At 43.3% G+C, this 18,804-nt stretch overlaps 1 protein-coding gene across 2 annotated transcripts in view; it reads right to left on the reverse strand.

The window, feature by feature from the left end:
• Positions 1-936: 936 nt before the first annotated feature.
• Positions 937-18,804, reverse strand: part of trim66 (tripartite motif containing 66) — a 29,948-nt gene continuing 12,080 nt past the window's right edge. Inside the window, exons 4-18 of one of the 2 annotated variants that reach the window (XM_060940722.1) lie at positions 16,718-16,847; positions 16,200-16,316; positions 12,251-12,365; positions 11,914-12,060; positions 10,889-11,006; positions 10,257-10,744; positions 8,570-8,773; positions 7,436-7,541; positions 7,236-7,320; positions 6,975-7,143; positions 6,201-6,892; positions 5,996-6,116; positions 5,254-5,328; positions 5,019-5,171; positions 937-2,507 (exon numbers count right to left, since the gene is read on the reverse strand). In XM_060940722.1, the coding sequence (XP_060796705.1) occupies positions 2,271-2,507; positions 5,019-5,171; positions 5,254-5,328; positions 5,996-6,116; positions 6,201-6,892; positions 6,975-7,143; positions 7,236-7,320; positions 7,436-7,541; positions 8,570-8,773; positions 10,257-10,744; positions 10,889-11,006; positions 11,914-12,060; positions 12,251-12,365; positions 16,200-16,316; positions 16,718-16,847 (2,957 nt within the window). In that variant the 3' untranslated portion in view covers positions 937-2,270. Of the gene's footprint in view, positions 2,508-5,018; positions 5,172-5,253; positions 5,329-5,995; positions 6,117-6,200; positions 6,893-6,974; positions 7,147-7,235; positions 7,321-7,435; positions 7,542-8,569; positions 8,774-10,256; positions 10,745-10,888; positions 11,007-11,913; positions 12,061-12,250; positions 12,366-16,199; positions 16,317-16,717; positions 16,848-18,804 lie in introns of both variants that reach the window. The other variant, XM_060940721.1, reaches the window with a different exon arrangement.

Here is an 18,804-nt window from a genome sequence, read left to right on the forward strand (position 1 = left end):
GTCACAGAGAGAGAGAGAGAGAGGGAGAGAGAGGGTCACAGAGAGAGAGAGAGGGTCACAGAGAGAGAGAGAGGGTCACAGAGAGAGAGAGAGAGGGTCACAGAGAGAGAGAGGGAGAGAGAGGGGGTCACAGAGAGAGAGAGGGAGAGAGAGGATCACAGAGAGAGAGAGAGAGAGAGGGAGAGAGGGAGAGAGAGGGGGTCACAGAGAGAGAGAGGGAGAGAGAGGGTCACAGAGAGAGAGAGAGGGAGAGAGAGGGTCACAGAGAGAGAGAGAGAGGGAGAGAGAGGGTCACAGAGAGAGAGAGAGAGAGGGAGAGAGAGGGGGTCACAGAGAGAGAGAAGGAGAGAGAGGGTCACAGAGAGAGAGAGAGGGAGAGAGAGGATCACAGAGAGAGAGAGAGGGAGAGAGGGAGAGAGAGGGGGTCACAGAGAGAGAGAGGGAGAGAGAGGATCACAGAGAGAGAGAGAGGGAGAGAGAGGGTCACAGAGAGAGAGAGGGGGGCACAGAGAGAGAGAGAGAGAGAGAGAGAGACGGAGGGGGGTCACAGAGAGAGGGGGGGCACAGAGAGAGAGAGAGAGAGAGACGGAGGGGGGTCACAGAGAGAGGGGGGGCACAGAGAGAGAGAGAGAGAGAGAGAGAGACGGAGGGGGTCACAGAGAGAGGGAGAGAGAGAGAGAGAGAGAGAGAGAGAGGGAGGGGGTCACAGAGAGAGGGAGAGAGAGAGAGAGAGAGAGAGAGGGAGGGAGAGAGACAGATAGACACACAGACAGGGAGAGAGATCAATATGATGCTTGGGTTTTTTTCCTCCTTTCCTGTGTCTTTAAAAATGAACATGATCTTTGCAAGAAAATTATAATTAGATTAAAATGTTTGAAGATTATTTGAAGTGAACATCTGGAAGTGCTGAAGGGAAAAACGAGGTCAGAGTTAAAGTGAGTTTCAGGATGTTTTAATTCTGATAAATGCAGCTCATTATAATGACGTCCACACTCAGCAGTCCAAGTGCGGATCTTTATCTCCTCACTGTGTGATCATGCAGTTTCTGTGATTAAATGGAATCTTCAGTGCTATGAATAGTGTTTATGGCACATTGACAAAGCAGCAACATAGTCGAGAGTACGAGAGTGATCGGATTTACATCGTTATTCAGCGTGAGAACATTTCCACTCAGTTTGTGCCAAAAAATGGAAATTAAACTGAGAAGTGGTGTCACGTCTGAGTTATTAGCAGATAATAACCAGGATCCACCACAGACTATTTATACAATCTGTACAGATTATACAGCAGATTAAAAAATAATCATAATAATAAAAAGTACTGCATTAGAAAAGAAATGTAGATACTGATGATGTCCAACTGTACAATGTAAATAAAGCTGTAAATGATTTAAAGTGGGATTATATGAAGGAAGCAAAATGAGCTGAAGTACAAACAGAAGTCTATATATCGATCAAATAATCCAGATAATTACAGTAGTATAAGAGAATAAAATAAACAAATTCTACACTATTACAAAGTATTATTATTATTATTATTATTTTCATGTCTACCCTGTACACGAGTTATACTGAGGAATAAACCGCACTCCTCCTTCACTTCTACCTGAGAAATAATTCATTCCTTGAATATTTTAGAATCGTTACTAAATTAATATTTAAGTGATACATATTTAAAACGAGTTACCTAGCAACGTCCAATCAGAATCCTCGTTCCTCTCCAGAATAGGAGGAATATTTTTCATTGATAAATAGCCAAAAGAAAATTAATTCAACATAGTCTGTCCAATGTGAACAGCTGTTGGGCTTAAGGTTATATAAACTGCTCCCCCTACAGGTCTAATGGGTTACTACAGGAGGAAAAAGGAAACGCTTGTTACAGACAGGGCATATAAAGCATATAAAAACATATCACAATATCACATTATCTATAATAAATATACTGTATATTACTGTATACAATAATGGACATTGCTCATCTACATCCATGAAGCAGCAGTCGCCAGCAACCTGTGAGATATCAAAACCTTTCCAAAGAGAAGCTCGGACATGGAGAGACCGTCCCAGTGCAGAACCTCGCAGCACAGCGATGGGGTTTATAAAGCTCCAGCTGTGTGAATATGGAACACAGTGGCACACAGGATTATAAAAGTTAAGGGAGGAAGAAGATGGGAACTTAGAAAAGAAAAGGTTTTAATTGGGTTTAGCTCTCTCTTTAATCGGGAAGCTGTGTAACTCGTATGGTTTAGAAAGCCATCATGGAACAGGAGGTTAATACTGATGTCTCCTCCAGGTGAGCGAGCGCCTCCTCTTCCTCTTCCTGTGGCTCTGCTCTCTCCTCTCAGGCCAGGGGAAGGCCATGGCAGCCGCACACTCGGGCTCCTCGTAATCATCGCTGTCCGAGTCCTCATCAGGAGCAGGACAGATGAGCTCAGGAAAAATCTCACTGAGCTTGGAGAAGAAAAAGGACTGGAGGCTGCGGCCAGCCTGAGCCACTTCTGAGTCCGGCTGGAGAGAGAGAGAAGAAACAGAGAGTTTAGTCAGAGAGAGAGAGAGAAAGTTTGGTCAGAAAGAGACAGAGAGAGAATCTGGATGGGGAGGGGAGAGAGAGAGAGAATCTGGATAGAGAGAGAAGAAAGACAAAGATCTTTACCCCTCTGGGGTCTGAGGGTATTTTCTGGCACTCTAATGATTTTGTCAAGCTCTGATTTTGTTGTCAATTTCAACAAATCCTCGCAGTATTTTCAAAGTCATATGACGTTTTTGTATTCAGCACAAATTCGGCTACAATAATATCTCTGTAGTTTGTATGTCATGATTGCACTTTTAAAAAAAATAACATAAATGAAGGTGTTGTAAAAAGCAGTTTTAGAGCTGTGTTGGGATGTGTGTAAAAACCTGACCTTACCCACTGTGTCAAACCGTTTTGGTCACTTGAGGTGATTCTGTTCAGTCTGAGGAATGGATCAAACACAAAATCTTAAATCTGCTCCATTGATTTGGACAATTAACTGGCCATCAAAAAAATTATGTCCTATTGTTTTTGGGATAAAGCGTTGGCAGTGGGAGGGGTATTCAAAGAGAAGAGTAAAAAATTCCATTCCATTCCATGAGAGGAGTGAAAACCCCTCCCACTGCCAACTCTTAATCCCATCAGGTCAAGTCCCATTGGGTGAGGTCATGTCGTTCACACATTCCAACACAGTTCTAAAACTGACTTTTACAACACCTTCATTTATCTGATATTTGACTTTATTTTGGGATTTGACTCGATTCAGTGTGTCTTGAAATTAACTCTTGTACTGTTTTACTCAGTTCAGAGCCACAGTCAACTCTGTTACTCTGTTACACAGTTACTCTGTAATTTTGCTCCAACTCCAAATTTCAATCTCTAAACTCAAAATGGAGCAAAATTAACTATTTTTAAGGAAAATACTTTTAACTCTGGAAAAAACTGCTGAGTGATTTTTCTGTGTCTGCACTACAGCGCACAATATATCAGCTGATCTGATCGTCAGAAATAGAAGAAATATTTACACTTCCTCAAGCTGATCTTCGGCTGGATCGAGTCAAAATTTTTAAAAAAAGGCACCGTTGATCATCAGTGTCGCAGTTCTCAAGATTGAACCAAATAAAATCCACGTGCTACCTTGAAACAAGTTTTACCTCCAAATAGCCTGAACTATGTCTGACAGATTTTATCCTGTTTACGGTGGGCGTTCCCACCGCGAGAGAGAAACCAATCGAAAGCGAAAGAGTGAAAGTTATTATCATGCTGTTACCATGGGAACAGTCTTTTATGAATGTGTAAGTGTGCGCTCAGCGCTCCGACTCCGGTGTGACTGAGGATGGGGACGAGTTTTATCTCATCTCATCTCATTATCTCTAGCCACTTTATCCTTCTACAGGGTCGCAGGCAAGCTGGATCCTATCCCAGCTGACTACGGGCGAAAGGCGGGGTTCACCCTGGACAAGTCGCCAGGTCATCACAGGGCTGACACATAGACACAGACAACCATTCACACTCACATTCACACCTACGCTCAATTTAGAGTCACCAGTTAACCTAACCTGCATGTCTTTGGACTGTGGGGGAAACCGGAGCACCCGGAGGAAACCCACGCGGACACGGGGAGAACATGCAAACTCCACACAGAAAGGCCCTCGCCGGCCACGGGGCTCGAACCCAGGACCTTCTTGCTGTGAGGCGACAGCGCTAACCACTACACCACCGTGCCGCCCGGGACGAGTTTTATGTTTCATCTAATTTAGGTCATTTAAAAACTATTATTATTTGGCAGTGGGATCAGAGGAAAGCACATAAAGTTTCTGTCAATATGTTTATCATGCTTGTATGATAAAAACTCACAGATATTTATTTCACTCCATGACCTACTCATTCTAAACCTGTTGAGCTTCCGCAGAGAAGCTCTCAACCCCAGAGGGTTAAAGATGCAGTCAGTGAATGCAGCCCCTCCCATCACCGCTCCCCTAAAGCCACGCCCCTAAAACACCTGCGAGTGCAAGAGGGTGGAGTTTTATAAAATAACAGGAAGCATGGTTGATGTTAGATGTAGGGTTTCGACATCACACGATGTTTCTCATATTTACTTCTAACTGCACCTTTAAAATAAAACATGTCACTTTCCCCGTATTTCCATCTACATTCATTCACTTCTCTGTTGAAATATTCCAAAACACACAAAACAGATGAAAGAGCAACGACTCGCGCTGCTTCCATCAGAAATAAACTTCACACTGTGTTCAAGTCCTTCAGCTTTATCGCTATTTCATTCTCCAAGTGAGCGTGCAGTGACAATGATGCAGCGTGAACAGAATCAATAACAAACTGCAGGGCGATGAAGTGAATTCACATGGGCGCAGTTTATTTTTAGTGTGTTATTGTCACACAGGAAATGAAAGTGCAGCAGAATGAGAAAGCAAACATCTCTTACACATGAGCACAAGGACTGAATAAACCAAACAGCAGTACGACGAGTCGATAAGAGATTCACTCACGTAGTTAAACTTGGCGCAGTTTTTAAACATCAGCAGGACGTCAGACACGAACTCTCTGATGGAGCTGTAGTGAGCCGAGCTGCTTCTCTTCAGTCTGCTCCGGATTACAGACAAATCCATGGGCCTCTTGATGATCTGATAATAATGACGAGCCTTGGACAGAAATTAAAAAAAAAAATTAGAAATGCAATATTTCTGCTTTGTTCTTTCAGAAGAAAGGACGGTTTAAACGGACCAGCGGGCTGACGGGCTCGTGGAACGGAGCGCTCAGGATGTTGCTGTAGATGAGCAGCGTGAGCTTCTCACATTTCTGTACAACAAACACACAGATGATTAAATCATTACAGCGCTCGTGTTTCAGTGTCTCACTTCTACAGGTTTACATTAATCCACCAGTTCTATTACGTTATCGTTTCTATAGTAACAGCTAATTCACAAGGATGTGTAGAGCTCTTAATGCACTTCACTGATCGTAAACAAATTGGTAAATGTGTGTAATCTTTGATGTGGTGAAGTTTCCTGTCACAAAGCAGCTTTACAGAAATATATAAATCTTGAGTACAGAGGCGTTTACACTTCTGTGTGGTTTCTTTTGTCTTATTAACTCCAAAAGAGAGAATAAAGAGACTCTGGTGAGGGAACGACTGTTTATAACTGCTTTAATGTCAGTGACAACAAGAACTCACTCGTTTCATCGACGTTCCACAACATTAAACCTGACTGTAAATGGATAAAAAGTATAACGTGTTGTTCTTTCAATAAAAACACTTGGGAACCTGCAGTTATAAGAAATGAATCCACTTTGACGCTAAGTTTGCATCCTACTGCATCACACCACCCCATAGTTGATTATTTTCCTATGACAGCACACCCCCAAGTGTTTTATTCCAAAGATATTATGCTTATAGCAACCCAGAAGCAGTCTCCAGAAATAAATCACATTCAGGGCAAATGTCACTCAGCATCTGCCCTCTTACCCTCAGGTCACATGGCGGCAGGGCAGATGGCGCGGCGTGTGGGGGCAGCCGGGAGTCCTCGCAGTTGTACTCCACCTCTGGCTGCTGCACGTCTCTGCACAGAGTGCACACCCAGTCGCCCCTGCAGGAACAAGAGGAGAAACATCTGCTCAGCTTCAGGGAGGTGGAGAAACATTCTGTGAGGTGAGAGTGGAGGAGCTCTTACGTGGGAAAGCTGAGGAGCGAGGGCACGTGGCAGGTCAGGTGGAAGACCTTGGGGCAGCAATCGCAGCACAGTAGCTCGCCGCCAATGGAGCAGACGGCACAAAAATCCTCACTGTCCACCTCCGCACACTCCCGCTCAACCACGCCCACCTCCTCCTGCACGCTCACGTCCGCACTGACTTGCTCCGCCTCCCATTCACACTCCTGCTCCAGATTCAGAGTCACTTCGGCGGTGGAGTCTGGATCCGATCCCAGCTCCTGCTCGGACTCGCCGGAGAGCAACGGAATCTGTTCGGATTCAAGGTCTGATTCTGAGTCCGATTCAATTTGTGGTTCCGATGTGGAGCTCGGATCCGTTTCAATTTGAAGTTCTGATTCCAGTTCTGCATCTGAGCCGAAGTCAGCTTCCACTGTGGAGTCAAGCTGCGAGTCAGACGCCAGCACTGATCTGGGTTCAGATGGATTGGGTTCAGAAGCATGTTCAGTTTCAGGTGGTGTGGAAGGTTCCAGATTGCTGGATTGGGCCGATGCAGCACTGGGTGCTGAAAATTCCATGCTTCGGTTGCATAGCTCCTGCAGTGATGACTCTGAATCAACAGGTGATGTGCTGCATGGAAGATGTTCTGCTAACAGTGGCTCACAAGGAATCTGATCCACCTCCACTCTCTGTCCTGGATCTTCATTGGATTCCTCCTTTAACAAAACCACAGAAATCAACATGGAGGTTGAACTTTTAAAATATTTTTGGGAATCTGCTGTTGTTAGTGGATCTTACCTCAGCACTAAGTTCTCTGTCCAGCTCCTGGGACACGATGCCTTCACACTTCAGAGTGGAGTCAGCTGGAGGAGCTGTGCTGTGGTGTCCCTGTGGTGGACATCTGGACACCAGGATCTTCAGACGTTTCAGACACACAACTGGTACCTTAGAACCTTCAGGAACTTTTCTGCTATTACACGGAAACCACAACAAAACTTTAAAGCTGTTTATGGAGGCAGAAGAATCAGACATCTGCAGGAACTTTCTAAAAGGTTCTACCTGGTGTCTTGAACTTTTCTCGGTATGCTGTATTTAGTGGGATTCGTACAGCTGGTGTTTTCAGAAGAATATGCATAAACGTTATCTGAAAAAGAATTGCACAATCCGATCATGAACGGATCATAACGGAATATTTTAATGTTTTATCTGAATCTAAAATGTATTACAGGAAGACTCGAGGCTAAAACAGGTCTCTGTACCTGGCTCAGTCTTGTAGACTGTCTGAGAAGAACCATCACAGCTGTGTGGATGAAGCCGGGTCATCACATCGTCTGGACTTCTTTCAGTAGGACTTGTGTTTTCCAGCTTGGGCACAAAAAAAAGAGAATATTTGACTGACATGCAAAGAACAAACGCTTCAGTCCCCAGGCTGCAGAGGTCGTGAGCTCGGAGACCACAGATCAGTAAGTTTCAGTTTGAGTAAACATCTGTACAAACGCTGAGAGCGTGAGTAAAGCCAAAGGTTTAAAGCTGACAATAATTCAGTCTCAGAAAAAAAAGCAAAAAATGTAACGTATGTGTGTTTAAAACAGAGAATTAGAAAGTGAAAGAAGAGAGAACGCTTCGTTAAAATAAACACAAAGTTCATGATCATGAAAGACCGTGTGGAGAAATGAAACAACACAAAACATGATTTTTTTTTAAATTATAGAGACACAACATTAGCTGATTATTTGATACGAATATTAGTTTTTCTCACCTTTGCATAAAGAATTATTATTATTATTATTATTATTATTATTATTATTATTGTAATAATATTTACAGGTTAAATGAAAAATAAGTTCAGGAGGATGAAGGGTCACATGATGCTGCATTTCAATACTGTGAAAAATGATAAAGATATTTCCATTTAAAATAATTAGTTTGATTAAAAGACAATAACTTAGATTCATGTAAATATATCAATTAATTAGTTATATATACTATAAATTAAAATAGCAATTAAAAACAAAGTTAATTTATTCAAAAGAAGCAAAAAATAAACAGACAGACAAAGAGATAAAAACAGGCATGAAGAAACTAATGAATGGTTAAATATCATATAAATTTAAAATAAGTATAAATTTACAGTTTTATCAACGGCACTCGTTTCTGGATAACTTTCAATCTATTTCCTTTTTTCTTTTTAAAAGTCACTCAATAAATCTTATATAAATATCACACCATTTTTTATTTTTCATAAATATTAAGTGATAAGACACAATGACATTAATCCATTATTATTATTGTTATTATTATTATTATTATTATTATTATTATTATGCCCACAGGTGTCCCTGACAGCAGTACAGTGTTGGTTGCAACGCTTCCCTCTTGGTTGGTGTATTTACCCTCTGTACCGTGTGCTCCTGTTCCTCGGCTGCTGTTCCTCGGTGCTGATTAACCCCGAGAGAACCGGGCTGGTATGAAGCGCTGCCTGACGATCCCGGTTCTGCCGAGATGCTGCACACCGCGCTCCTGCTCTCCGGGCTCTCGGCACTCGCTCCACATCCTCCTCTGTCCTGCAGCAGCATGTCTGAGGGTCCGGGGTTTCTCTGTGAGGAAGAGCCACGCTGTCGTTAGCAGTGCTAAGCTAACAGTCACTTTCACAGCTTAACCACGATGTAAGTGTCATAGCAACAATGAGGAAGCAGAGGAGCAGCAACGGGGAGGAAAACATCAGCACACTCAGCCTCGTTCCTCTCTGACGTCTCACATCCACCACTGAGGTGGAAAAGAAACGTCCTGCTGATGGAGAGATCATTTACAGCGTGTTAATCCACATCTCCACATTAACACCCGACAGATTACACTCTCCTCACTCACACACCACACTGCCAGAAGGGACTGCATGCTCCTCTGATGGTGACTGGTGTCAGGGTTCAGGTCTCCTCGTCAGAATTCCTCGTCTTTTCACTTTTCCTCCTTCTCTCTCTCTCTCTCTCTCATGGATAATTACAGAAGATTTAAATTCTTTGTAAGACAATCTGGAACGAATCAGGCTGTGTTGAGAGAGAGAGAGAGAGAGAGAGAGAGAGAGAGAGAGAGAGAGAGAGAGAGTGTGTGTGTGTGGGCGGGTGTGTGTGTGTGTGTGTGTGTGTGGGCGGGTGTAGAGGAAGGGTGTAGAGAGCAGGTAGGAGGTCACAAACACTCATGAGCTGATAGTGAATCTGCACAGCTTGAGTCTGAGCTCTTATTTCTCAATAAATGCACTCAATGTTTGTTTAAATAAATAAATAAATATATAAATAGGCTCCAGCTTGCCTGCAACCCTGTAGAAGGATAAAGCCGCTACAGATAATGAGATGAGATGAGATAAATAGGGCCGAACCCACAAATTCGTCTGGAGTCCTGAGAGAGAATCAGAATTTGGCACGTTTTCACTGAGCTTTAAGATATTTTCACTCACAGACCCGACTTTATTTCACATTTTTAGAGATTGCAGGTGTGGAGATGTTGCTCTGCCATGGTGTTCACATGTGTGTGTGTGTGTGTGTGTGTGTGTGTGTGTGTGTGTGTGTGTGTGTGTGATATAAAGGCTGAGAGGTGACATCTGTTAGCAGAGCTGCTGTCATAGTGACAATGCATTAAATATATATATATATATATATGTCTCAAACACTGATTCAGTTTCTTCTTCTCCTCTCTCGCTCATATCTTGGTTTATATTGTAAATGATGCAGTGCAGTTGTCCTGTCACATTAAAACACACTGTGAGCATCACGGTACAGGTGGAGTACAGAGAGAGAGAGAGAGACAGAGAGAGACAGACAGAGAGAGAGAGAGAGAGCGTAGGTGTCTTTCAGTCCTCGGCGTGTATCAGAGTGTGAACGACACTGCTGCATGTCTGTGGCGTGAAGTTGTTTCGATGTGTGGTTGAGGTGTGAACTTTGCAGAAAACGACAAACAGAGGGAGGATGGAGGCTGTGGTTGGTGTTGGAGGCACTGCAGGGCTCGATGCACACACACACACACACACACACACACACACGCACACACGCACGCACGCACACGTCTCTGACCAGTCCATCTACTCACCGTGTCTTCCTCTGTCCGTGCTGAGACTCGATCCTCACTGCACTCCTCACCCACTTGATCTTCACGCTGTTTTTGTGGAAAGTTCTCCTGCTCTGTGGGCTGAACGTCGCTCACAGCAGGGCGTTTCACTGGCTCTGGATCTGGGCTCCGCTGAGTGGAATTCTGGGATGGGTGCACTTGGGTCGTGGTGTCAGTATTCCAGCACCTCTGCAGGCTCGGAGGGGAACTGCAGCTGGGTTCCTGAGCGTGAGGTACCGAGTACTTGTCCAGTGGAAGTGTGTACTTGTCCAGCGGGACAGACGACGCCGGTCTGCAGTGAAGGCAGCAGAGCTGGTGCTGGCAGAACGACTGATAGCTGCAGTCTGTCTCTCGCAGCGGATAACACAGAGACGGCACGGACACGCAGGGAACAGGCTGAGGTCTCAGGATCGCGGCCCGGCCCACGCCCTCAGAGTATGAGCGACTTCCTCCCTCGACACTCAGCTGACCTACACAGTTACCGCACAAACACAAAGAAAGATGTTCAGCATTTTATGCAGATAAACACAAATCTCGCAAACTTGTGTGATATTTAATGCACTTCATTCCAGAATAATAACGTCATGACAGGTATCTCTCTTTGTTCTGCTCACCCAGAGCGGAGATCTGTTTGGTCCAGAAACTGGCATCCCAGTTGAACTTTATTTTCAGAGGTGTCCATGTTTCGGAGTGGATCAGTGGCTCCAGGAGCTGCTGCATCTGAAGAGCAATCTGATGGATCACAATTCACACATCAACCTCCACGATTACAGGCAGAATAAACACAGCGAGATATAAACACCAATGCAGCTCACACACTTCTCTTCCTGAGGCACCAAGTCTTTAACAATCAGCACCGACACACAGCAGCTTCATGATCATACTGATGATGTAATCGAGGACGTGTTCCTATAAAGTTCTTCACTGAGAATAAAAGCATCCGTTTATTCAGTAAGACGGAAACTCCGTCGTCATGCAGCGTCTCGTATGGAGAAGATTCTGCATCCATACAGATGATCATTTGTGACAGAGAACCTTCACTGCGTCACTCTTACATTAAATGTTGATCTTACTCCTCAATAAAAGTACGTGTAAAATATTTCTTGGTTCCTGCTGTTAGCTGTACGTATTTTCACATCAGATTAATTCATTATTTGATCACGTTTTAGTTTAATTCTGAAAAGTCTGAGGTGATGTAATGCAGCAAGATTGAAGACACCAATGAAAAACTATAAATGCCTTCAATTCGAACAACTTTAAACCTTTTTATCCACTCCTCTGATTGTAACCCCGCCCCTGAGTGTAATTAAGTGATGTCATAGGATTGTGAATACATTTCAGTGCATCATGAGTGCAACATCGTTGTGAAAGTGAAAATGTGACATGACAGGGACATCGTCAATGTTTAAAAAAGAAATTTCTTGCCGCTGAAGAGATCAACCGACGGAATAAAGGTTGTTCAGTGTGGACTGTTTTCTGTACGTTATTAATAAAAATCACTATCGTGTGTATATAAATGAAAGAAATGCAGTGGTGTGTGTTTGGGTGCTGCCTGCTGTCCTCGTCTCACACCTGTGTCCTCATGCTGTGATCACTTTTCTACCTGACACACAATCCTCTCCACACTCTGAAAGCGTACCAGATCTTTGCTGAACAGCAGCGGGTTCCTCCTGTGATGTGCCACCGCCCAGGTGATGAAGTTCTGCACATGCTCCAGCTGGCTACAAAGGTCTATAGCCCCCTGCAGCTGGTCCTCCAGATGCTGCTTAAAACCGCTGGAGATATTCTGTGGAGCAGCAAAGAGCCTCATGTAAAGAGCCCAAGAGCCGAAACAGAATCGAATACACATCTGCTTTCATGCAACATTAAACACCGATGAAGGTGTGATATTCTGCGTGCTCCATCTACCTGCATGGGTTTGGAGAGGAAAGACAAAGAGAAGCCAAGGAGAAGAAAAAGGAGGAGAAGGTAATTACCTCCAGCTGCTCTATTAATAGGTTGGCCCGTTTGTTCAGCTCGTTCATCATGATCATCTTAGCCATTTTAATCTGGTTCTCAGCCTTCCTCTGCGTGATCTTTACGCTGTGAAGTCTGTAAAATAAAACACAGGAGAGAAATGAACAGATCCGTGGTGAGGTGTGAGGATGATGTGGACGTGAAGGACTCTGGTGCTAATATGATCATCGGAAGCACAGAGTACAAAGATAATCCTGTTTCAGGAGAAATCTGAGAAGTTCCTCTTCACTGTAATGTAAAATCAGACTCAGGGTTTGATGTAATGATGATGAGAGTCAGAATAATCGACCATCTGAAGGTTAACTCCTCTCCTGTATTAGCTCGTGAAATTCCATTATTCCTGATTGACACAGCTGATGAAAAGCTGCACGCTGCTGATGTGTTTCTGGGCTTTGTATCTGAGAGGAAAACTACATCTGTCCATCATGTCGTCAGTGTTTCTGGTCTAAAGCCTCAAGGCTCTGATCTACTGAAGGTTTGTGCTTGTAATGTTAACTATAAATACATGCAGGAGGAGATGATCTATATTTACCTTTAGTGTTAAAGCAACAACAGATGGTGTGGATCATCTCTCTGGTTGTACTGTTGTAAATCTGTATTAGCCACCGCACAGTATTCAGAACTCAGCACGTAATGATCGATCACGCCACAATAAATCCTGATACAAGTTCATAATGAGTTGAATCGATGACATTTAAAAAAAAAAGAATTGTGATGATTATCAGGCTGCAGAATCTGAGTTTTTCCTCGCTGTAATTGTGTTGTTTAGACAGCAGGGGGCGCAATGACGTACAATAGCAGGAAGACACGTGACTTCACTGTAAGCGGAAGTAACACAGCTCTAATGTCAGGATGTAAAATGTGAAAGAGCTGCTGTGTGATTCTGTACAAATAGATTTAACAAGAACTCACTCTCTTTACAGACTGCTGAAAGATAAAGAGAAGCAAATGGAGGGAGAAAAAATGTTCATAAAAGTTTATTAAGAAAAGCAATATTTGTTATTAACCTTTTTATTCTGACAAAAAGGAATATTTTAGTTAAGAGGCTGTTATATTTCATGCCAACCTTTATAAATGTGGTTAAAAATTATTGCTGGTTATGAAGAAAATGAAATAAAAGCTTTTTTAATTTAACAAAAGGAACATTTAAGTTTATAAAGAATAAAAGAATAAATGTTTGGTAATAAAATCCAAAATTGAATCACGAACCCAATATCGTGAATCAAATTGAATCGTGAACTGGGTGAATTGTTACACGTCTACTCAAAACACATTGGACAAAAAGAAACTTTACCGTGTCGTTTCTGTCCAGAAACTAACGAAGCCTTCTAGTGTTCGGAACCGAGCCCTGGTTCACACACATCAGGAATGAGAACTCTGATTTTCAGGAGAACTTGGTTCTTTGAACTTCAGAACTTGGTCTTGTTTTACGTGTCCGGTTGAGAGGATGCTGTGCGTGTTTTGGCTGCTGCTTCTCACCGGAGCATTTTATTTTTCTTTCTTTCTCCCCCTTTGTTTTTCTTTCTGTGTTTGTATGGTTTGATGTTTGTTCTTTGTTTGAATATTTTGTCTGCCAGTTGTGGCATAGCTCCAGAGCCAGTTTTGGGTGTCGGTTTCCTCAGGCCTTGGTCCGCCGTGGGCGATGCATGTTCTGCTCGCTATGGACTGCAGTGAGCTCATTGCGCTCTTTAATGTCGGAGTTGTCCAGCGCTCTGTGCGGTGGTGCTTCTGTACTCGCTTTCTGGATCCATGGTGCAGTGTTCTGAGCGAGGTTGCCAGTGGTGTCATGGTGGCTGTGCAGGAGGCAGGGCTTTGAACCGGTTCAAGGAACGAAAACGAAAACCGGGAACTTTTTCTATTTCACATGGAACAGAAACAAAACCAGAAACTTTATTATTTTTTATGTTCCGGAACAGAAACGCTTATTAAAAATAATGGTAACCGGTTAATACCGGTTTTTATTTCATTCCTCAAAGTTTCCGTAGCCTACAAATAAAGTCATTCTTCTCCTGCGCAAGTTTCTATGACCCGCTGGGATTCACTTCCTGTGTGACGTTCGCTGACTGAATGGAGAGAGCGGGAAGGTGGACTACTATCACGTCTCCATGTGATAATAAGTGAGTAAGTGCATTACTGAGTGTCTGAGCAAAGAAGAGCCTGAACGTTGCAACCTCCCTATTGGCTGTTTGTAAAAATGTATCAGTTGTTGCCCTTCCCACGGGAATCATCGCGGGCTCGAGAGACGAGACCTGACGAGTTAGTTCGTTGGTAGCAGAACAAAATGTCTGGACACAAATCGGGTTTTCAGAAAAGGAAAGAAAATAAACGGAGGGTCGAAAATACAAAAAAGGAGGCAGAAAATGCAAAACGAGTTTTAAGGTAGGACAAATGGTTCCTTTTCTGAGGCAGCCCGCCGTGGCTGCAGGCTTTTAGTTGTGTCATTGAATGGTTACTTTTCTGAGGCAGCCCGCCGTGGCTGCCTGCAGGCTAATTTATTATAGCCCATTTAGTTAAAATAGTTGATATAAAATGTTTATAGTTATAGTTATGTGATGGTTGTCCTGATTTAGACTGGTGTTTTTTTTTTTTTTTGGGGGGGGCGTTGCGCGATGTTGCACCCGGGTCCAGATTAGGGCAGAACCGGCCCTGGCTACATTTCAGGTGTAGTTTGTTTTATGTATGTATGTACTTGTATAGATGTGTACTTGGTCTTCCAATATGGCGCCTAACAAAATCTCGCGGCGCGGTGACGTCATGCGGTAGCCCTCTATAGGGCCTGACTAGCCTTTGGTAACACACTAAACGAATTATCTTTCATTTTTGGCACTTTTTCTGTTTGTGTAGATGGGAAGACATACTGAGAATCCAAATCGCCAACATTTGAAATAATAATTGTTTTGAATTATTTCTTGTCTTATTTAATGAAGGTTGTAATAGAATTAGCCTACATTTGGCTTAAGCTGGATGAGACGGAGACATAATTTTATAGCCATTTGTTAAACAGCTGACAGGGAACGTAATTAACCGTTCCGGGAACGAAATTTTTTTGTTCTAACCGGCTCGGGAACGTCTATTTAATGGTGGAACCCAAAACCGGAAACGTTAAAATTCTGTTTCTGTTCAGAACGAACCAATAGGAAAAAAATTCTGGTTCAAAGCCCTGGCAGGAGGTGTACCCTCATGCACCTTTTGTGGGCAGCTACACCACTGGAGTTACATTCTGACCCTCTTTTGGTGGACTTTTTTTTTTTTTGTAATTGCAAAGCAACCTTAGGTGTGAGAAAGGCACTATATAAGTTGAACTTACTATTAATAATAATAATAATAATAATAATAATAATAATAATAATATTATCCATTCATCTCATTATCTCTAGCCGCTTTATCCTGTTCTACAGGGTCGCAGGCGAGCTGGATCCTATCCCAGCTGACTACGGGCGAAAGGCGGGGTTCACCCTGGACAAGTCGCCAGGTCATCACAGGGCTGACACATAGACACAGACAACCATTCACACTCACATTCACACCTACGCTCAATTTAGAGTCACCAGTTAACCTAACCTGCATGTCTTTGGACTGTGGGGGAAACCAGAGCACCCGGAGGAAACCCACGCGGACACGGGGAGAACATGCAAACTCCACACAGAAAGGCCCTCGCCGGCCACGGGGCTCGAACCCAGGACCTTCTTGCTGTGAGGCGACAGCGCTAACCACTACACCACCGTGCCGCCCCAATATTATTATTATTATTATTATAACTCGGTTCAGATGTTTGGGGCAAACCTGAGTAGTTTGACTTGTCCAGAACAAATGAGAAAACAGTCAGAAATCAGTCTCACTTCTGCAGTCAGATGGAGAGATGTTCAGCTCTGCTGCTGTTTAAAAGTCGAACACGGTCCTGATGCTCACCTGCCCTGAATCTGCTTGGCGGTGTTCTCCACAGCGGATCTCTTCTCCTCCACCCGAGCCATCAGGTTCTCCAGGAGCCAGCGCTGATCCTGTAAAGCCTTGCCAACGTGGATCAGCCTGAGGATGAAGAAAATCAGGATACATTCATAACCATTATTACAGAAATGAAAGTTTTTTATTGTTCTGTAGTGTCACAGAAAAATTCTGCCACAGTGGGTTTTTTTTTTTCTGGTCACAGTTTTTTTTTTTCAGTGAAACTTTTAAGATGTTCAGTCGTCTTGCTCAGTTTAACTGATCATGTAGTAAATCAGAGAGACAGGTCATGTGACAGAATTTTCGTCTTCAGATGATTCAGATTTATTTCATGAATAAAACAAAACCCGCTGAGACGAGCCACAGCAACATGCTTCAGACTTTCTCTCAAGATGACCGGGAACAAGCTGTGTGTGTTTCAGTCTCACAGTCATTCATGTCATTTCCTGACTTTGTGTCTGAGTTTGCGTGTCCTCCGAGCTCACCGATGGTCCTTGTGTGCAGACAGGTGGCAGCTGCTGCAGGCCAGAAGGTCACACGTCTCACAGAAGAGCTCCAGAAGCTCCTGTTTATGGTGCAGACACATGACGACCGCTCGGCCACAACACGCCGAACCTAAGACACACGAGACAACGGGAGACGGGATAATGAGGGGACACGCATTTCAAAATGCTTCAACGATGTCAGAAGGTGTGAGCAGCTTTATTAAAGCCGGTCACATACACATATTCACATAGAGTCAAGTCCAAAATTATTGGCACCCAATTATTCGTAAGACTTTGTGAGCTTCAGCACAAAATATACAGAGAGTTGTAAACCTGAATAAGTCAGTAAATGGATCTAAAATATGCAAAGCAAAAGAAAGCTCCATCCTGATCTTCACCAAACCTCACTGGAGATACAGTCGTGGAAAAAATCAAACCTTTTTCCCCAGGAACACCATCAACATGTCGGGAGGAAAAAAAGAGAACTGAATAAAAGGAACAGAAACCATGAAGACACTCTGGAGCTGTTTCCCTGTTCTTGTCACGATCAGTGGCATCATAACGTCTGCTAAACACCTGCTCAAAACCGAGCCGACTCTACCAGGAGGTTGTAAATGAACGATCCAATAGGTTAATGAGCCTCTATCATCCAGATCAGCAGAGACATCTGTCTGTGAGTCATGAGATCAGTGTTCAGTGTCAGGGCTTTGAACCAGAATTTTTTTCCTATTGGTTCGTTCCGAACAGAAACGGAATTTTAACGTTTCCGGTTTTGGGTTCCACCATTAAATAGACGTTCCCGAACCGGTTAGAACAAAAAAATTTCGTTCCCGGAACGGATAATTATGTTCCCTGTCAGCTGTTTAACAAATGGCTATAAAATTATGTCTCTGTCTCATCCAGCTTAAGCCAAATGTAGGCTAATTCTATTACAACCTTCATTAAATAAGACAAGAAATAATTCAAAACAATTATTATTTCAAATGTTGGCGATTTGGATTCTCAGTATGTCTTCCCATCTACACAAACAGAAAAAGTGCCAAAAATGAAAGAGAATTCGTTTAGTGTGTTACCAAAGGCTAGTCAGGCCCTATAGAGGGCTACCGCATGACGTCACCGCGCCGCGAGATTTTGTTAGGCGCCATATTGGAAGACCAAGTACACATCTATGCAAGTACATACATACATAAAATAAACTAAATGTAGCCAGGGCCGGTTCTGCCCTAATCTGGACCCGGGTGCAACATCGCGCAACCCCCCCCCCCCCCCCCCCCCAAAAAAAAAAAAAAACACCAGTCTAAATCAGGACAACCATCACATAACTATAAACATTTTATATCAACTATTTGAACTAAATGGGCTATAATAAATAAGCCTGCAGGCAGCCACGGCGGGCTGCCTCAGAAAAGTAACCATTTGTCCTACCTTAAAACTCGTTTTGCATTTTCTGCCTCCTTTTTTGTATTTTCGACCCTCCGTTTATTTTCTTTCCTTTTCTGAAAACCCGATTTGTGTCCAGACATTTTGTTCTGCTACCAACGAACTAACTCGTCAGATCTCGTCTCTCGAGCCCGCGATGATTCCCGTGGGAGGGGCAACAATTGATACATTTTCGTTCAGGCTCTTCTTTGCTCAGACACTCAGTAACGCACTTACTCACTTATTATCACATGGAGACGTGATAGTAGTCCACCTTCCCGCTCTCTCCATTCAATCAGCGAACGTCACACAGGAAGTGAACCCCAGCGGGTCATAGAAACTTGCGCAGGAGAAGAATGACTTTATTTGTAGGCTACGGAAACTTTGAGGAACGAAATAAAAACCGGTATTAACCGGTTACCATTATTTTTAATAAGTGTTTCTGTTCCGGAACATAAAAAATAATAAAGTTTCTGGTTTCGTTTCTGTTCCATGTGAAATAGAAAAAGTTCCCGGTTTTCGTTTTCGTTCCTTGAACCGGTTCAAAGCCCTGGTCAGTGTTAATGTGGATATACGAGTATTTGTGCCGAGTCATAACCTCCTGGCAGAGGCAACCCACGTTTGGGCTCCAGCTGTGAGACAAAATAATTTATGTTCAGTGCCCATCT

The sequence above is a fragment of the Neoarius graeffei genome, chromosome 15 (assembly GCF_027579695.1).
Source record: "Neoarius graeffei isolate fNeoGra1 chromosome 15, fNeoGra1.pri, whole genome shotgun sequence".
NCBI lineage: Eukaryota > Metazoa > Chordata > Actinopteri > Siluriformes > Ariidae > Neoarius > Neoarius graeffei.